The 13571-nt window shown below is 46.3% G+C and overlaps 1 protein-coding gene across 1 annotated transcript in view; it reads left to right on the forward strand.

Moving 5' to 3' along the window:
* Positions 1 to 961: 961 nt before the first annotated feature.
* Positions 962 to 13571, forward strand: part of LONP2 (lon peptidase 2, peroxisomal) — a 50635-nt gene continuing 38025 nt past the window's right edge. The window contains exons 1-7 of the mRNA XM_055000212.1: positions 962 to 1260; positions 3396 to 3630; positions 5342 to 5473; positions 6275 to 6397; positions 8328 to 8482; positions 8961 to 9055; positions 9447 to 9705. Of these exons, the coding sequence (XP_054856187.1) occupies positions 1013 to 1260; positions 3396 to 3630; positions 5342 to 5473; positions 6275 to 6397; positions 8328 to 8482; positions 8961 to 9055; positions 9447 to 9705 (1247 nt within the window). The 5' untranslated portion in view covers positions 962 to 1012. The remainder of the gene's footprint in view (positions 1261 to 3395; positions 3631 to 5341; positions 5474 to 6274; positions 6398 to 8327; positions 8483 to 8960; positions 9056 to 9446; positions 9706 to 13571) is intronic.

The following is a 13571-nucleotide window of genomic DNA, read 5'->3' on the forward strand; positions in this document are numbered from 1 at the left end:
GCAGAACTTAGCCAGTTTTATATTGTAGGCTTTAAACTGCCGTTAATGAAAAATGCAACAATGAAACGCCACAGGAAAAACTCTCACCACGCTGCACAATCCAGCATGGCGAGAGAGGCTCAGGCGCCCCATTCATTTCACAGGGATTTAAATGAATTTGTGAACGGGATTATTATGGGCTCCGGCAGGTGTGGAAACTGTTTTGTTTGGAAGAGGAAAGGTGGAAATCAATGATCTGTGCTACCCTGACACCTAGTGGCTGCAGGAAAATAAAGCCGTATGATGAGTCTAAAGCTTTTGCTACTGATAAATGCTTACATTATAGTACTTACACACAGATGCACAAAAAATGACCCAAATCAGTTTATACAACTATTTTGCTGCATTTGAGGTGGGGTCTTTTTTGCACAATATCCTGCCTTAGAGTATTTCCCAGGGATGGTTCCATGATTTGATAGGACTGCTATTTTGGCTCTGTCTATCTGACAGACATACTGTATGATCATTATACAAAAAAATGGCCACTCACTTTCACCCCTAATAGGGTTGCCAACCTCCAGGTGTGGCCTGGTTCCCCCATAATTACAGCCAATCTTCAGATTGCAGAGATCAGTTCCCCGGGAGAAAATAGTTTGAGGTGGGTAACCATACTGGTCTGTAGTAGAAGAGCAAGATAATCTGACAAATGAAATCCTGCTCTCAAGTTAGACTTATGGCCACCCTTGCTGGGGTTTTCCTGGCAAGAGACTAACAGAGGTGAACTCCCGAAAGCGTGTTTGCCCTTTTTAAACCCATCCCAAACGATTTAGGCCGGTATAAAACCATTGATTTCAATGGGCGTAGACCGGCGCAACTCCGCTTGGGATAGCACTGTCATGCACTTTCGAGCCGGGCGTTGCGATGCCGCGGGCGGCCTGCAGGTGGCAGCGGCGAGCAGTCCCGGCCGGCGGGTCGGGTTTGGCCTCGCCGGCCGCCGTAGCCCGGCCCGGACAGTCTCCGCGGCGGCCGGGCCATGGCGTCGCCGTCGTCGTCGGGCGGCAGCCCCATCCAGATCCCCGGCCGCCTGCCGCTGCTGCTGACGCCCGAGGCCGTGCTGCTGCCGGGCTCCACCATGCGGGCCAGCGTGGACTCGCCGCGCAACATGCAGCTGGTGCGCAGCCGCCTCCTGAAGGGCACCTCGCTCAAGAGCACCATCATCGGCCTCATCCCCGACACGCGCGACCCGCCCAACGACCAGGACCCGCTGCCCCCGCTCCACAGGTACCGTCGCCATGGCGACCAACGGCCGGCCCCGCCCCTCTGGCCACCAACCGCCGCGGCCGGTGCCCCACCCCTGTCGCCATGGTAACGACCCCGCGCCTCTTCTGTCGCTGTGGCTCCAGCAGCCTGCGGTTGCCAACCTCCAGGTGGGGGCTGGAGTTCTCCTGGCATTACAGCTGGTCTCCAGGCCACAGGGATCAGTTCCCCCTGGAGGAAATGGCTGCCTTGGCAAGTGGACTCTGTGACATTATACACCAGTGAGGCCCTTCCCCAAACCCTGCCCTCTTCAGGCTCCCCCCCACCCCAAATTTTCAAGAGGTGGTAACTTTAGTGGTAACTGCTCCTTCTGGTTCTCCTGCATCACTTCAGGGGAGGGGTTGGATAGGGTTGCCAGCCTCCAGGTGGCAGCTGGAGATCTCCTGGAATTACCACTGATCTCCAGGCCATAGAGATCAGTTCCCAAGGAGAAAATGCCTGATTTAGAGGGTGGATTCGATCGTATTATACCCTTATGAGGTCCCTCCCCAAACCCCATCCTCTCCAGGCTTCACTCCCCCAAATCTCCAGGAATTTCCCAACCTGGAGCTGGCAACCCTAGGCTTGGATCATTGCCAGACCCTTGAGGGGTTCCTGGAAGGAGCACAAGATCCGAGTCCAAGAGCACTTTATTTATTTATTTATTTGTTTATTTATTTGATATTTAGCACATCCTCTTCACAGTCTGGCTCAGGGCGGGTTACAACATAATTAAAACGATATATAATTAAAAGCACACTCATTAAATATAAGTTTAAAAATCTGTAATAAAATAAATAAATAAACAGTACTAAATATTGCTAAAACATTTGATGGTGTCTGTTACAGAATCAGCTCATGGTACTTGTAGATGACTCCACAGTACAATTAAAGAGCAGCTGAGGTGCTGCTGGACCCTGATCTTGCTCTTCGACTGCAGACCGACATGGCTACCCACCTAAATCTGGTGTGTGTCGGGGGTCAGTGGTCTGGATGCAAAAGAAGAGGCGAGGCAGCGGTGCCCAAAAGTAAAATGAATGAATCGATAATTTATTTTTAGCTTCCTTCATATCCCGCTTTTCTTCCCGGTGGCGGCCCAAAGCAACTTACATCATTCCCTCCTCCTTTTTACCTCACAACAACACTGTGAAGTAGGCTACACCAAGGCAGTGTGACTGGTCCAAGGTCCCCCAGCAAAGTGCCATGGAAGAGCGGGGATTTGAACCGGGGTTTCCCAGATCCTAGTGTGACACTTTAATTGCTACGCCACATGGTCTCTCCCAGGGAACTTCTCCCCTCCTCATTATGTAAAGGATAGGATACTTTCCACCTTCCTTCTTACGGCTGCCTTCTCCTCAGCAGTTTATATTGATCCCTTCTACTGCATTTCATCCTTACAACAACCTTAAGAGGTAGGCTAGACTGGGTGTATGTGACTGGCCCAAGGTCACCCAGCGAGCTTCCGTGGCAGAGTAAGGATTCGATCCTGGGTCTCTCAGACCCCAGTCTGTTGTTTTAGCCACTACACTACACTGGCTCTCTAAGAATTATAATGATGGTAGCGAGATGGGAGCCGGGGCTACAGAGGGAGGAGGACCAGAAGGTGCAGTTACCAGGGAGGTGGAGCCTCATTGCTGAGGGGTGGGGCACAGCTGTTTATTGGAGGCACGTGCTAGCAAGAAGAGAGGTCACAGAATGTTTCTGCTGCGAATGGAGTTCTTCCTCCCTTGCATATGCAGTTTTTTGGATCTTGACCATACTCTTGCAAATAGTCCAAATATACACATGTTATGGCCAAAAACAGCTGTCATAGGGGGAACCACTGGCTCTGGGCTGAAAATGATGGAGTATGGCAAGGTAAAATACAGAGGGAGGGGTCGCGCCCATGCCCACCTACTCTGTTTTTGTTACAAAATAGTACCCTGCTTGAGACACAAACGGGTGGCCGCTTGTAAAATTGCATGTGGATTCCCTCCTCCCCCATGTTGTGTTTAGTTTGGCCTTTATTCCTACTGCCTTGAGTAAAATGCTGAGAAAGGGAGCAAAGGTCTCTTATGCTAGTTAAACTAAAATTCTTGCTAAATCACAGCAAATAAGATAATTCTTCTTAATGCTTTCAGGATTGGCACGGCGGCATTGGCAGTTCAAGTGGTTGGCAGTAATTGGCCCAAGCCTCATTACACGCTGCTGATAACGGGCCTCTGCAGATTCCAGATTTTGGAACTGGTGAAGGAGAAACCCTATCCGGTTGCCGAGGTCGAGCAGCTCGATCGGCTGGAGCAGTTCACCAACAAGTCTAACTCCGAGGAGGAATTGGGAGAGTTGTCCGAGCAGTTCTATAAATACGCAGTGCAGGTTCGCTGGTTTGGTTCTGGAACTGTGGAAACCTCAATTGTGGAAATGGCTTTAGGATGTTAAGTGTAGGGAACAAGCCCTGTAGCTCAGTAGCACAGCACATGATTTGCGCATGGATGGCCCCAGGTTCAGTTTTTGTCATCTCCACTTGATTGCAGGTGATAGGCGCTGAGAAGGGTCAGAGATCCCGCTTGTCCGAGTATACAGAATAGAGAGAACGTAAAAGGCAGAAAACTTTTCCTTGCTCCCATAATAATAGAATTCAGGGGCACCCACTGAAATTGATGAAGAAAAGGAGGTGGTACTGTGCATGATGCGTAATCAACTTATGGTATGCAGTGCCATAAAATTTAGTGATGGCAGCCATCTTAGGTGATTTTAAAAGGAGATAAATTCATGGAGCATCAATCAGTCAGGGCTGTTAGCTTTGATCGTTCCATGTTCAGAGGCACCACTGAATGATGATGTCTGGGGAAGCAGCAGAAGGCAGGAGATTAGCTTTTGTGCTCTGCTGATAGGCCTTTGGGTGATCTTGTTAGCCACTTTTGGGAGAAAGGGTAGAGGACTAGACAAAGCAGGATTTCACAAATCTCAGCCACCAGGTTTCCATGACACCTAGAAATTTCATTGTGGCACTTAGTGTTTTCTATAGTCGCAGTAATTAGAAAATATGGTCATATATAACCCTGATGGCAGAAAGATGTCTGTCTCCTAAATTTCTGAGCTGACTTGTAGAGCAAAAGAAAATTTGTCAACACCTGAGATAAAGGATTGATGTGATCCAGCAGGGCCCTTTCAGAACATGTTGCCTTCTCTACAATAATACGGAGCAAGATTTACCAAAGGTATAAAGCGGTTCTGTATGTGTCCCTCCATACTGTAGCCCTCCAACTAGAGAATTCTTTTTGAATTATATTTAAATTTGATTCAGTGCCACTACAGTAACCAGTTCTCTGTAGGATAAATTGCAATACAAGGATGAGCCCTATAGATCAGGTATGCAATACCTGTTCCTTTGCCAAGGGGGAAAAAATCACAGAAAGCTTAATGTGTTAGCCTGCATGAAGCAGCTGGAAAAATTGGTACAACTTGTTCCTACAGTTATGTGTGGTGGCTTGCTCAATTCTTCCTATCTAAACGAGCACCAGAGGCTCTCGCTGTCCTGGTCTCTTCCCATCTTGCTGTCGAATTGCCTGAGAACCCTTCGAGGTACGGAAATGGTTGCCTGCCAGGCAGAAGAGGTTTTGGTCTGTTGTTTTGCTGATCCTTCCAAATTCTATAAGGAGCACACCAGGTAACTAGTCATGCGTGCTATTTTAGGGCATGATTCATAGCTGTGTGCGTTCCAGCATCTGTGACTCTGGCTACAAGCTGCTTCTTGCCCCGAGGAGGGGGAAAAAAAGATTGTGCACTTCATGCAAAGTGAGCAGAGAATTCTGAGGATAATAGCACCAGAAAGGCATTCAAATAATGCGGCAGAAGACCCCTCTAGCTCTGTCGTCAACTGCACTAATTGGCCTCAAGGAATCTGTTACCTTTGCTTGTTCAGGGAGATGCCTGCAGGTGGTTCGCCTCGAGGCAAATGGTGAAATTCGCAAGCAAAGGGATCCCAAGAAGCTTGTTTTCTTGTGATAGCGTTGGTTTCCACAATCCAAAATTATAATAAAAAACAACTTTAATGCATATTTTTTTTGTTCTTTCTCTTATGAAGCTGGTCGAAATGCTGGATATGTCAGTCCCTGCAGTGGCTAAACTAAGACGCCTGTTGGACAATCTGCCTCGGGAAGCTTTGCCGGATATATTAACTTCAATCATCCGCACCAGTAACCAAGAAAAGCTGCAGGTACAGGCTGTCGTTCAGACCAGTCAAAATACCTCGCCCCTCTACGTTTGTTTTCAAATTCTTCATCTGTCAAAATGATTAATAACAGTAAATTGGAAACATAATAACTGCCTGAAGCCCATCACCGTAAATTTTAAAAAATATTTAAAACAATTATGTATGTAGCTTGGGTAATTGAGATATAAGCTCTCTCTTTAGAGTATTATACTCCCTTCCAGTACAGCTTCCTTCAATAAGGGAAGGAATTAGTAGGAGTCATTGGATCCAACATGGCAGAAGGGAAATAACTGGATACAACCCAGTTACTTTGACACTACTCACTTTTCTGTGCCCCGACATCACATTGGGGAAGCATAAACCCACATAGCATTATGTAGGAAGCATGATCCATTGAGGTCACAGCTTTCAATTTTGGGCTTTATTTGTCCAGCGAAAGCTTGGTCACCATACTGTAGATATTTTTGATGCGAATTAGTGCTCTGTTAGAGCATATGCAAATGGTCCTAGGTTCAGTCCCCGGTATCTTGTGTTAAAAGATCTCAGTTAACAGGCCATAGAAGGAGCTTGAAAAGCTGCTGCCACTCAATATTGATTCAGGCTCGATTGATCAATGATATAAGTTAATAAAAAGCAGTTCAGAGACATGTTCGTGAACCTGGTTGCTTGTCGAGTATCTGTCGATGTTCCCTTACAATGGGCATCGATACATCCAGTGAAGCAAATGTCTCTGAGGCAAAGGATGGATGTTTGAGAATCAGGACAACAGTTGGAAACTACCCGATGGCGTTCTTCTCCCGTTAGATTTTAGATGCTGTTGGCCTGGAGGAGCGATTCAAGATGACAATCCCTTTGCTGGTTAGGCAGATCGAAGGTCTGAAGTTGCTTCAGAAAACCCGAAAACCGAAACAGGATGACGACAAAAGGGTTTGTTACATTTGTTCCATGTTTTATTTAAAAGCTTTTTACATGCAAGTATATATATCTGAAGTTGCGAGGCCAGAAAAAAGGTGTTTTTTTAAAAAATGCCTTGTTTACAGTGGTTTCAGGTAGGTGACCGTGTTAGTCTGCAGTAGAACAGCAGGATTGGAGTCCAGTGGCACCTTAAAGACCAACAAGATTTCCAGGGTGTACGTTTTTGAGAGTCAGGGCTCTCTTCAGATTCTCATATCTAGAGAACAGAGCTTTGACTCTCACAAGCTTATAGCCTGGAAATCTTGTTGGTCTCTGAGGTGCCACTCGACTCCAGTCCTTGCTTATGATTGAGCAGGAATAGAAGACCGCCAGTTGAACAAAAGTTAAATTGTACCACCTCCATAATTAAACAGTCACGCTGAAGCTAGGCAGTTGTTATTTTCTTCTCATCTAAGTGCTAATCAGCACAGACATGAGGGGATCGACGCAAACTGTTTGCTTGTTGGTGCCTTTTTCTTACTAAAATGCAGCTGAGGCAGATCCCTGATTAGGACTAGGACAGTGGTGGATGGTGGGTGGATGTGAGAGGTAACGTGACGTGGTGGTCAGTTTGTCAGACTAGGATCTGGGAGGCCTGGGTTCAAATCTCCCACTCTGCCACAGAAGCTTGCTGGGTAAACCTGGGCCAGTCTTCTCAGCCTAATCTACAGGGTTGCTGTAAGGCTAAAATGGAGGAGAAGAGAACAACGTAAGCCGCTTTGGGTCCTCATTGGGGAGAGAGGCAGGTTATAAATGAACTAAATAAATGTAAACTCTTCTCCCGAGGCTGTTTTCTCACCAAATGTGCTGTGGGCCCCATTTGGACTGGGGAGGCTGCAGCTGCTGTACAGAAATTTTAAAACAAAGTACTTGCAGATTTTTAAAAATATGTCTGGGGTGACCCTTTCTCTGTTTAACAACAACAATATAATAATAATAATAATGTTTGATTTATATACCACCTTTCGGGACAGCTTATCGCCCACTCAGAGCGGTTTACAAAGTATGCTATTATTATCCCCACAACAATCACCCTGTGAGTAGGTGGGGCAAAGAGAGCTCTGAGAGAACTGTGACTGACCCAAGGTCACCCAGCTGGCTTCAAGCAGAGGAGTGGGGAATCAAACCTGGCTCTCCAGATGAGAATCCTGCCGCTCTTAACCACTACGCCAACCCCCCTCCCCCTTCAATATGGGGATAATCCTAGTCACTTACCTTGTAGGGTTTTGCTGTGATTGCAACATGTTTGGAGAGCACACAACACAAAAGCCCTGGCTGATGCTAAATAGAGACCACTTGGGTCTGCGCAGGGCTGGGCAAATACCTGTAAGTGCCTTTGAACACCATGATGGATGGTAGAAAGGCTGAGTATGAATGCAAGAAATAAATGTTGGAAAGCGCTACAGGAATGCAGAATGTTGTTATTACTGCTTATGTGCAACCAGCCAGAAATAAAGGAAACTGCACACTTCAATTATATTGTGAGCTACTTGAAGACACATTCCGTATTATGTGATGGAATTAGAATGTCTATCATGTGTATGGTATAGCAATTGCTGTTTGACAAGTATACTAGAACAGCAGTTGTCTAAAACACAGAGGCTTAATTGTACGTTATCTGCTCTGCTTGGTTCAGCTTTGACGAGCTTATGTTTTATGAGAAGGAGCTGAAGAAAGGGAATGTTATTATCGTGATCTGTTTGAGTTACAATTGATGTTTTAAGATGTGGATTCTCAAAGCATCCTGCATCTCTCAGCTCCTAGCCATTTATATTCATCAACAGTGCCTTATTATATTAATAGATCATGCGCTCGTTTGATAGCTGACAGTTTATGGCAGTAGCCATGAAATTGTGCATGCAAAGCCGCTTTTTTTTATTTTCTGGTGCCTCACCTTTTTTAGGTTGTTGCTATACGTCCCATTCGAAGGATTACGCACATTGCAGAAGACGAGGAGGAGGACGAAGACCATGATGACGTTGTCACGCTTGAGAAGAAAATCCGAGCCTCCAGTATGCCTGAGCAAGCTCTCAAAGTGTGTGTCAAAGAGGTAAAGAGGTAGGTTACGTCTTTAAGGATGAGGCATTTTTCAAATGTAGCACAGTGATAAAGTGGTTCAGCTGCGAAGCAGCACTCTACTGGTTCGAATCCCACTACTGCCATGAGCTCAACAGGTGGCCTTAGGTGAGCCCCTCCTCTCAGCCTCAGCTCCCCAGCTGGATTGTGGGGATAATGATAACACTAACTTGTTCATCGCTCTGGGTGAGACACTAATCTGTCTAGAAGAGCGGTATATAAGTGCAGTTGTTGTTATTAAACCATTCTTACTTTGTGTGTATGCGATTGTTGCTGTGCAAGAATTGGGTTCTGTGTGGGAATTTTTGCTCAGGCAGATATCATAATCCTAAATATTTGAGCTAATATAGTGTCAATATAACACTGAAGCAAACAGCGTTCGAACGTAGCATTCTTCGTTTTTGTGCCTTCATATCTGACAGTTAGAGATTGGGCTGTTAGCAATCAATTGATCTTCCAGGTTGAAGAAGATGCCTCAGTCAATGCCGGAGTATGCCTTAACTCGAAATTATTTGGAGCTCATGGTGGAACTGCCGTGGAATAAAAGTACAAGAGGTACATTCTGCTGTTTCAGAGGCTGGGGTTGTACACCATTCCGAAAATGTGCAGGGCTTTGGGGAAGGGCCGTGGCTCAGCAGTAGGGCATCTGCTCGGCATGCAGAAGATCTGAGGTTCAATCCCCAGCGTCTCTGATTGGAAGGACCAAGTAGGAGGTGATGTGAAAGCTCTCTGCTCGAGGCCCTGATGCACCATTGTCCGTCTGAGCAGACAGTGTTGACTTTGATCGACCAAAGGGCTAATTGGGTGCCAGGCACCTTCGTGTGTTTTGCTCGTAAATATTGGTAGTGTGATCTGGGTTGCCGGTTCTTCTGGTGCGTTTGAAGAGTGGCAATGTCTTAGCTTGGTTTTCTTTTTCTTTCGGTCAAACGTAATGTTCGGCCAACAGATCGCCTGGATATCCGTGCAGCCAGAATTCTCTTGGACAATGACCATTACGCTATGGAGAAGCTAAAGAAGAGAGTGTTGGAGTACTTGGCGGTCAGGCAGCTTAAGAACAACTTGAAGGGTCCCATCCTTTGCTTCGTGGGCCCTCCTGGAGTTGGAAAAACGAGCGTGGGAAGATCCGTGGCAAAGACTTTGGGCCGAGAGTTCCATCGTATTGCTTTGGGAGGGGTGTGCGACCAGTCTGACATCCGAGGTCACAGGTACCTCTCTCTCAATTACTCCTTGTGCTAGCAATACAAAAGAGTGTTCATTTCAGCATTTTTCCCCTCAGTGTTCTTGTGATATGCGAGGTGGCTTCCCAGTGGAATAAGGCATGCTGCAATGTGCGGATCGCATTGCACATACACTTTTCTGTTGCTTTTTGTTGCCAGGGTGGAATGAAGCCTAGCAAACCTAAGTGCCTCCTACAAATTGTCTTTGTAGAATACACGAAGAGCAATTTTAATTAACAGGCTGAAATGGAAATCTTAAAAGGTTTGAAATATTAATATTAATAGTATTTGTAAGTGGGAACACGGTGGCTGGACGTGGTATCTAAAGCTAATATTCATTTAGCATTATTTACTTTTGGAGTAATATATATTTTGGTGTGGGTTTTTTTTGTGTCCCATCTCCCCATCCCCCCCGCCACCAGAGGACAGACTGCTGTAACTAAGGCAGCATACAGATGCCATGAGAAACCTTTGCTTGTCTCTTATGGTCATGAACGCATCTCGTTCTCAGGTTTCTGTATGTTCCTCCCTCCCCTTGAATGCAGAGCTCATGTGAAGGCTTCCTGGGTTTGGAAGTATTCACCCAAGCTTCAGTTTACCATGGCATAGGAATGGAAGCACCTTGCGGAATTGCAGGATTTGTGTCCAGTAGCTTCTTAAAGAACAGCAAGATTTCCAGAATATTAGCTTTTGAGACCTTGCTCTGCTTAATGGGAACCGGTTAGACCTCAATGGAGTACTGCATTCAGTTTTGGGCACCACAATTTACGAAGAATGTTGAGAAGTTGGGATGTGTCCAAAGGAGGGCAACAAAGATGGCGAGAGGTCTAGAGACCAAGTCTTATGAGGAAAGGTGGAAGAAGCTGGGTATGTTTAGCCTGGAGAGGAGGCGGCTGAGAGGTGAAATGATAGCCCTCGTCAAGTATTTGAAGGGCTGTCATAGAGAAGATGGAGCGGAGCTGTTTTATGTTGCCCCAGTGAGTTGAACCAGAAACAGCGAGTTAAAATTAAAACAAAAGAGTTTTGGGCTAAACATTAGGAAGAACTTCCTGACAGAGTGGCCCCACAGTGGAACAGGCTTCCTCGGGAGGTGGTGGGCTCTCCTTCCTTGGAGTTATTTAAGAAGAGGCTAGATGGCCATTGACAGTAATGTATCAATATGAATGTACGCAGATTTGGAGAGGGAGGGCATGAAGGGATGAGCCGGTGCTAGGCTCCCGTCTTTTCTTTTACACTCAGGGTAATGCTGATCTCCACTTTGGAATTATCCTACAGGCCAGATTGGCCAGGGGCCCTCGAGGTTTTTTGCCTTCCTCTGAGAAGGGAACGCTCTGGGGAGGTGTGAGGGGAGGTAGGGAGGTGAATTTCCTGCTTTGTGTAGAGGACTGTACTAGATGACCCTTGAAGTCCCTTCCAGCTCTGTGTTTCTTTGTTTCTGAGAGTCAAACCTCCCTTTATCAGAGAGTTTTGATGATCTTTTCAGTCTCCAAGGTGTGACTGGACTTGAATCTCGCTTTTCTACTACAGACCACCGTGGCTGCCCACTTGAAACTATCTTGGGGAACTGACGTTTGTTTGTAGGGCAGAAACCATTTTCTCCATGCTTGCTTTCCAACATCGTGGCAGCTTAATGGATTTCCAAACCAGGAAGTTTTCTTCGTGGAAGGAGAGGGAGGAGAAACTGGGTTGTTGAGGACAGGCTTGTGTTTGTCACATCACAGACAAACGAAGATTGTATGGATACGATGATTTGGAAATACATGCTAATACCATGTAGGTGATATTTAAATATACAAAACTCTTCATTCTGTTGTGTGTGTGTGTGTATGGATTAAATAGGCGAGTACAGAATAGTGAGGAACACCCAGCTTTAAAGCTAGTGTGTTTTCCCGTGATTACATTGTGCAAAAGAGCACTTCTTCAAAACCAAGACGAGACATTTTGCGATTATAGCTGACAGACTGATGGGTCTGCAGTTAGCAGACTGGTTCCTGTCTCTCTTTCTTAAAGACCGGGGAAACTGGGCTGTGCTTCCCACCCTGATGAAACACAGCCCAGTTATGTTAATTGAATCAAATAGGGAATTATGTTAATTGAATAGGGAAACACCATTGGGTATGACACTTGAAGAAGGTATAAAATCCTGAGAAAGCTGCTGCACTGGGTAAATAAATCTCAGTATAGAATATAACTGGTCCAGGGTCCTAACTATGGAGCTCAGATCCGCTGCCCTGTTTATGAAATGTGCTTTTTAATGGCATTCATATGTCCGTGTATTGGAGTAGTACCTGGGTATGTCAACTGCGAGAACTCTGATGTACCTTGTCTCATAAGATGTCATGTACTATGCACTGAATCGTGGTATATTCTTGCTGTATATTGATTACAGTGTGAGGATGAAGCAAGGAGAACCTGATGGTGCTTCATTTAGCCCTTGCTGTCAGTAACTCTCTCGAAAAGTATTTTACTGCTTGCTGCTATTCACCTGGGAGCCACTAGAGGTTGTTAAATGCTTTTTCACTTATTAAAAAAGAAGAAATACTTTGTGGAAGAAAATGACTGCTTGGACCTCAGTCTGTAGCCTGCTAGTTTTATCAGCTGCATTCTGGCAGATCAGAACTTCAATACCAAGGCGCCCTTTGTGCGCACGAGTGCTTGCATCCTTTGCTAGGCTCACCCTCTTTCTGTCTTCCTTGCACGCATGTGTACGCACACCCCAAGCATCTCCTTAGGTAGCATCAAAATTCACTTTTGAAATTCGTTTGAGTGTTAAGAGCACTGTGTCACATGATGCTTGGGTCTGCTTTTGGCGGGATGGGGGCATGGGAGACATCCTGGAAGAATCTCTGGATTGGTGCCAAAACGAATAAGTAGCAAGGTATGTTGGCTTCAAATCACCCCTCCAACATACCCCCAGCTCACTATTTTTTATCGCAAAATAACATTGGTGTTGGCTTTGCACCGTCCTCAGAGTTAGCAGCTAGGAAAATAACCCATCCCATTTTCCCCCCTGAAGTTTCAAATGACAAGAGTCTTTCCTCCCTGCCCAATCTGTGACTTCGAGATAGCATCCATAATGCTAGTTTGGGGTTATTGCAGATACAGAACTGCAGATAAAATCTGTGTTTCTCCTTTATCATCTGCAAAGGTCCTCAGCTTGTTGATTTATTCTCAGTGAACCACCCCTGTTTATGGTTCCTCAGCAGTGCAGAGCCATTAAATATGACTTTGCAAATCGTTCAGGGGCGGTTCACAATATGTCTGCCCCACCCTTGAAAATGACACAAGCCAGAGCTTTTTTTTCTGGGAAAAGAGGTGGTGGAAGTCAGTGGGTTGCCCTTGGAGAAAATGGTCACATGGCCGGTGGCCCCGCCCCCTGATCTCCAGACAGAGGGGAGTTGAGATCGCTGCACGGAGGGCAATCTAAACTCCCCTCTGTCTGGAGATCAGGGGGCGGGGCCACCGGCCATGTGACCATTTTCAAGAGGTTCCGGAACTCCGTTCCACCACGTTCCTGCTGAAAAAAAGCCCTGACACAAGCCATTCAAGGCTGGTGGTTGGAAGAGAATCGTGGGAGCCTGAAGGCCAATTTACAGGTTCCAGGGTCCTCCTGGCCTTCCTGAGGGGTGTCAGTCAGGTGTGTTTGGGGAGTTCTGCACTCTACACTTCATTCCCAAGCATGCCTGGCAAGATTCAGGTCAGGACCATGGCACATGGGGAAAGGGGGCTTAAGTTCCCCGTTGCTCTGTTTTTCTACGCTGAAACAGCCGGTGGGAACCACTATTTGCCTTGGTGGGGAAAACTTTCATGTACTTATGGCTGTGTGTAATATTTCTCAACACAGCAAATAGCAG

The sequence above is a fragment of the Eublepharis macularius genome, chromosome 16 (genome assembly GCF_028583425.1).
Source record: "Eublepharis macularius isolate TG4126 chromosome 16, MPM_Emac_v1.0, whole genome shotgun sequence".
NCBI lineage: Eukaryota > Metazoa > Chordata > Lepidosauria > Squamata > Eublepharidae > Eublepharis > Eublepharis macularius.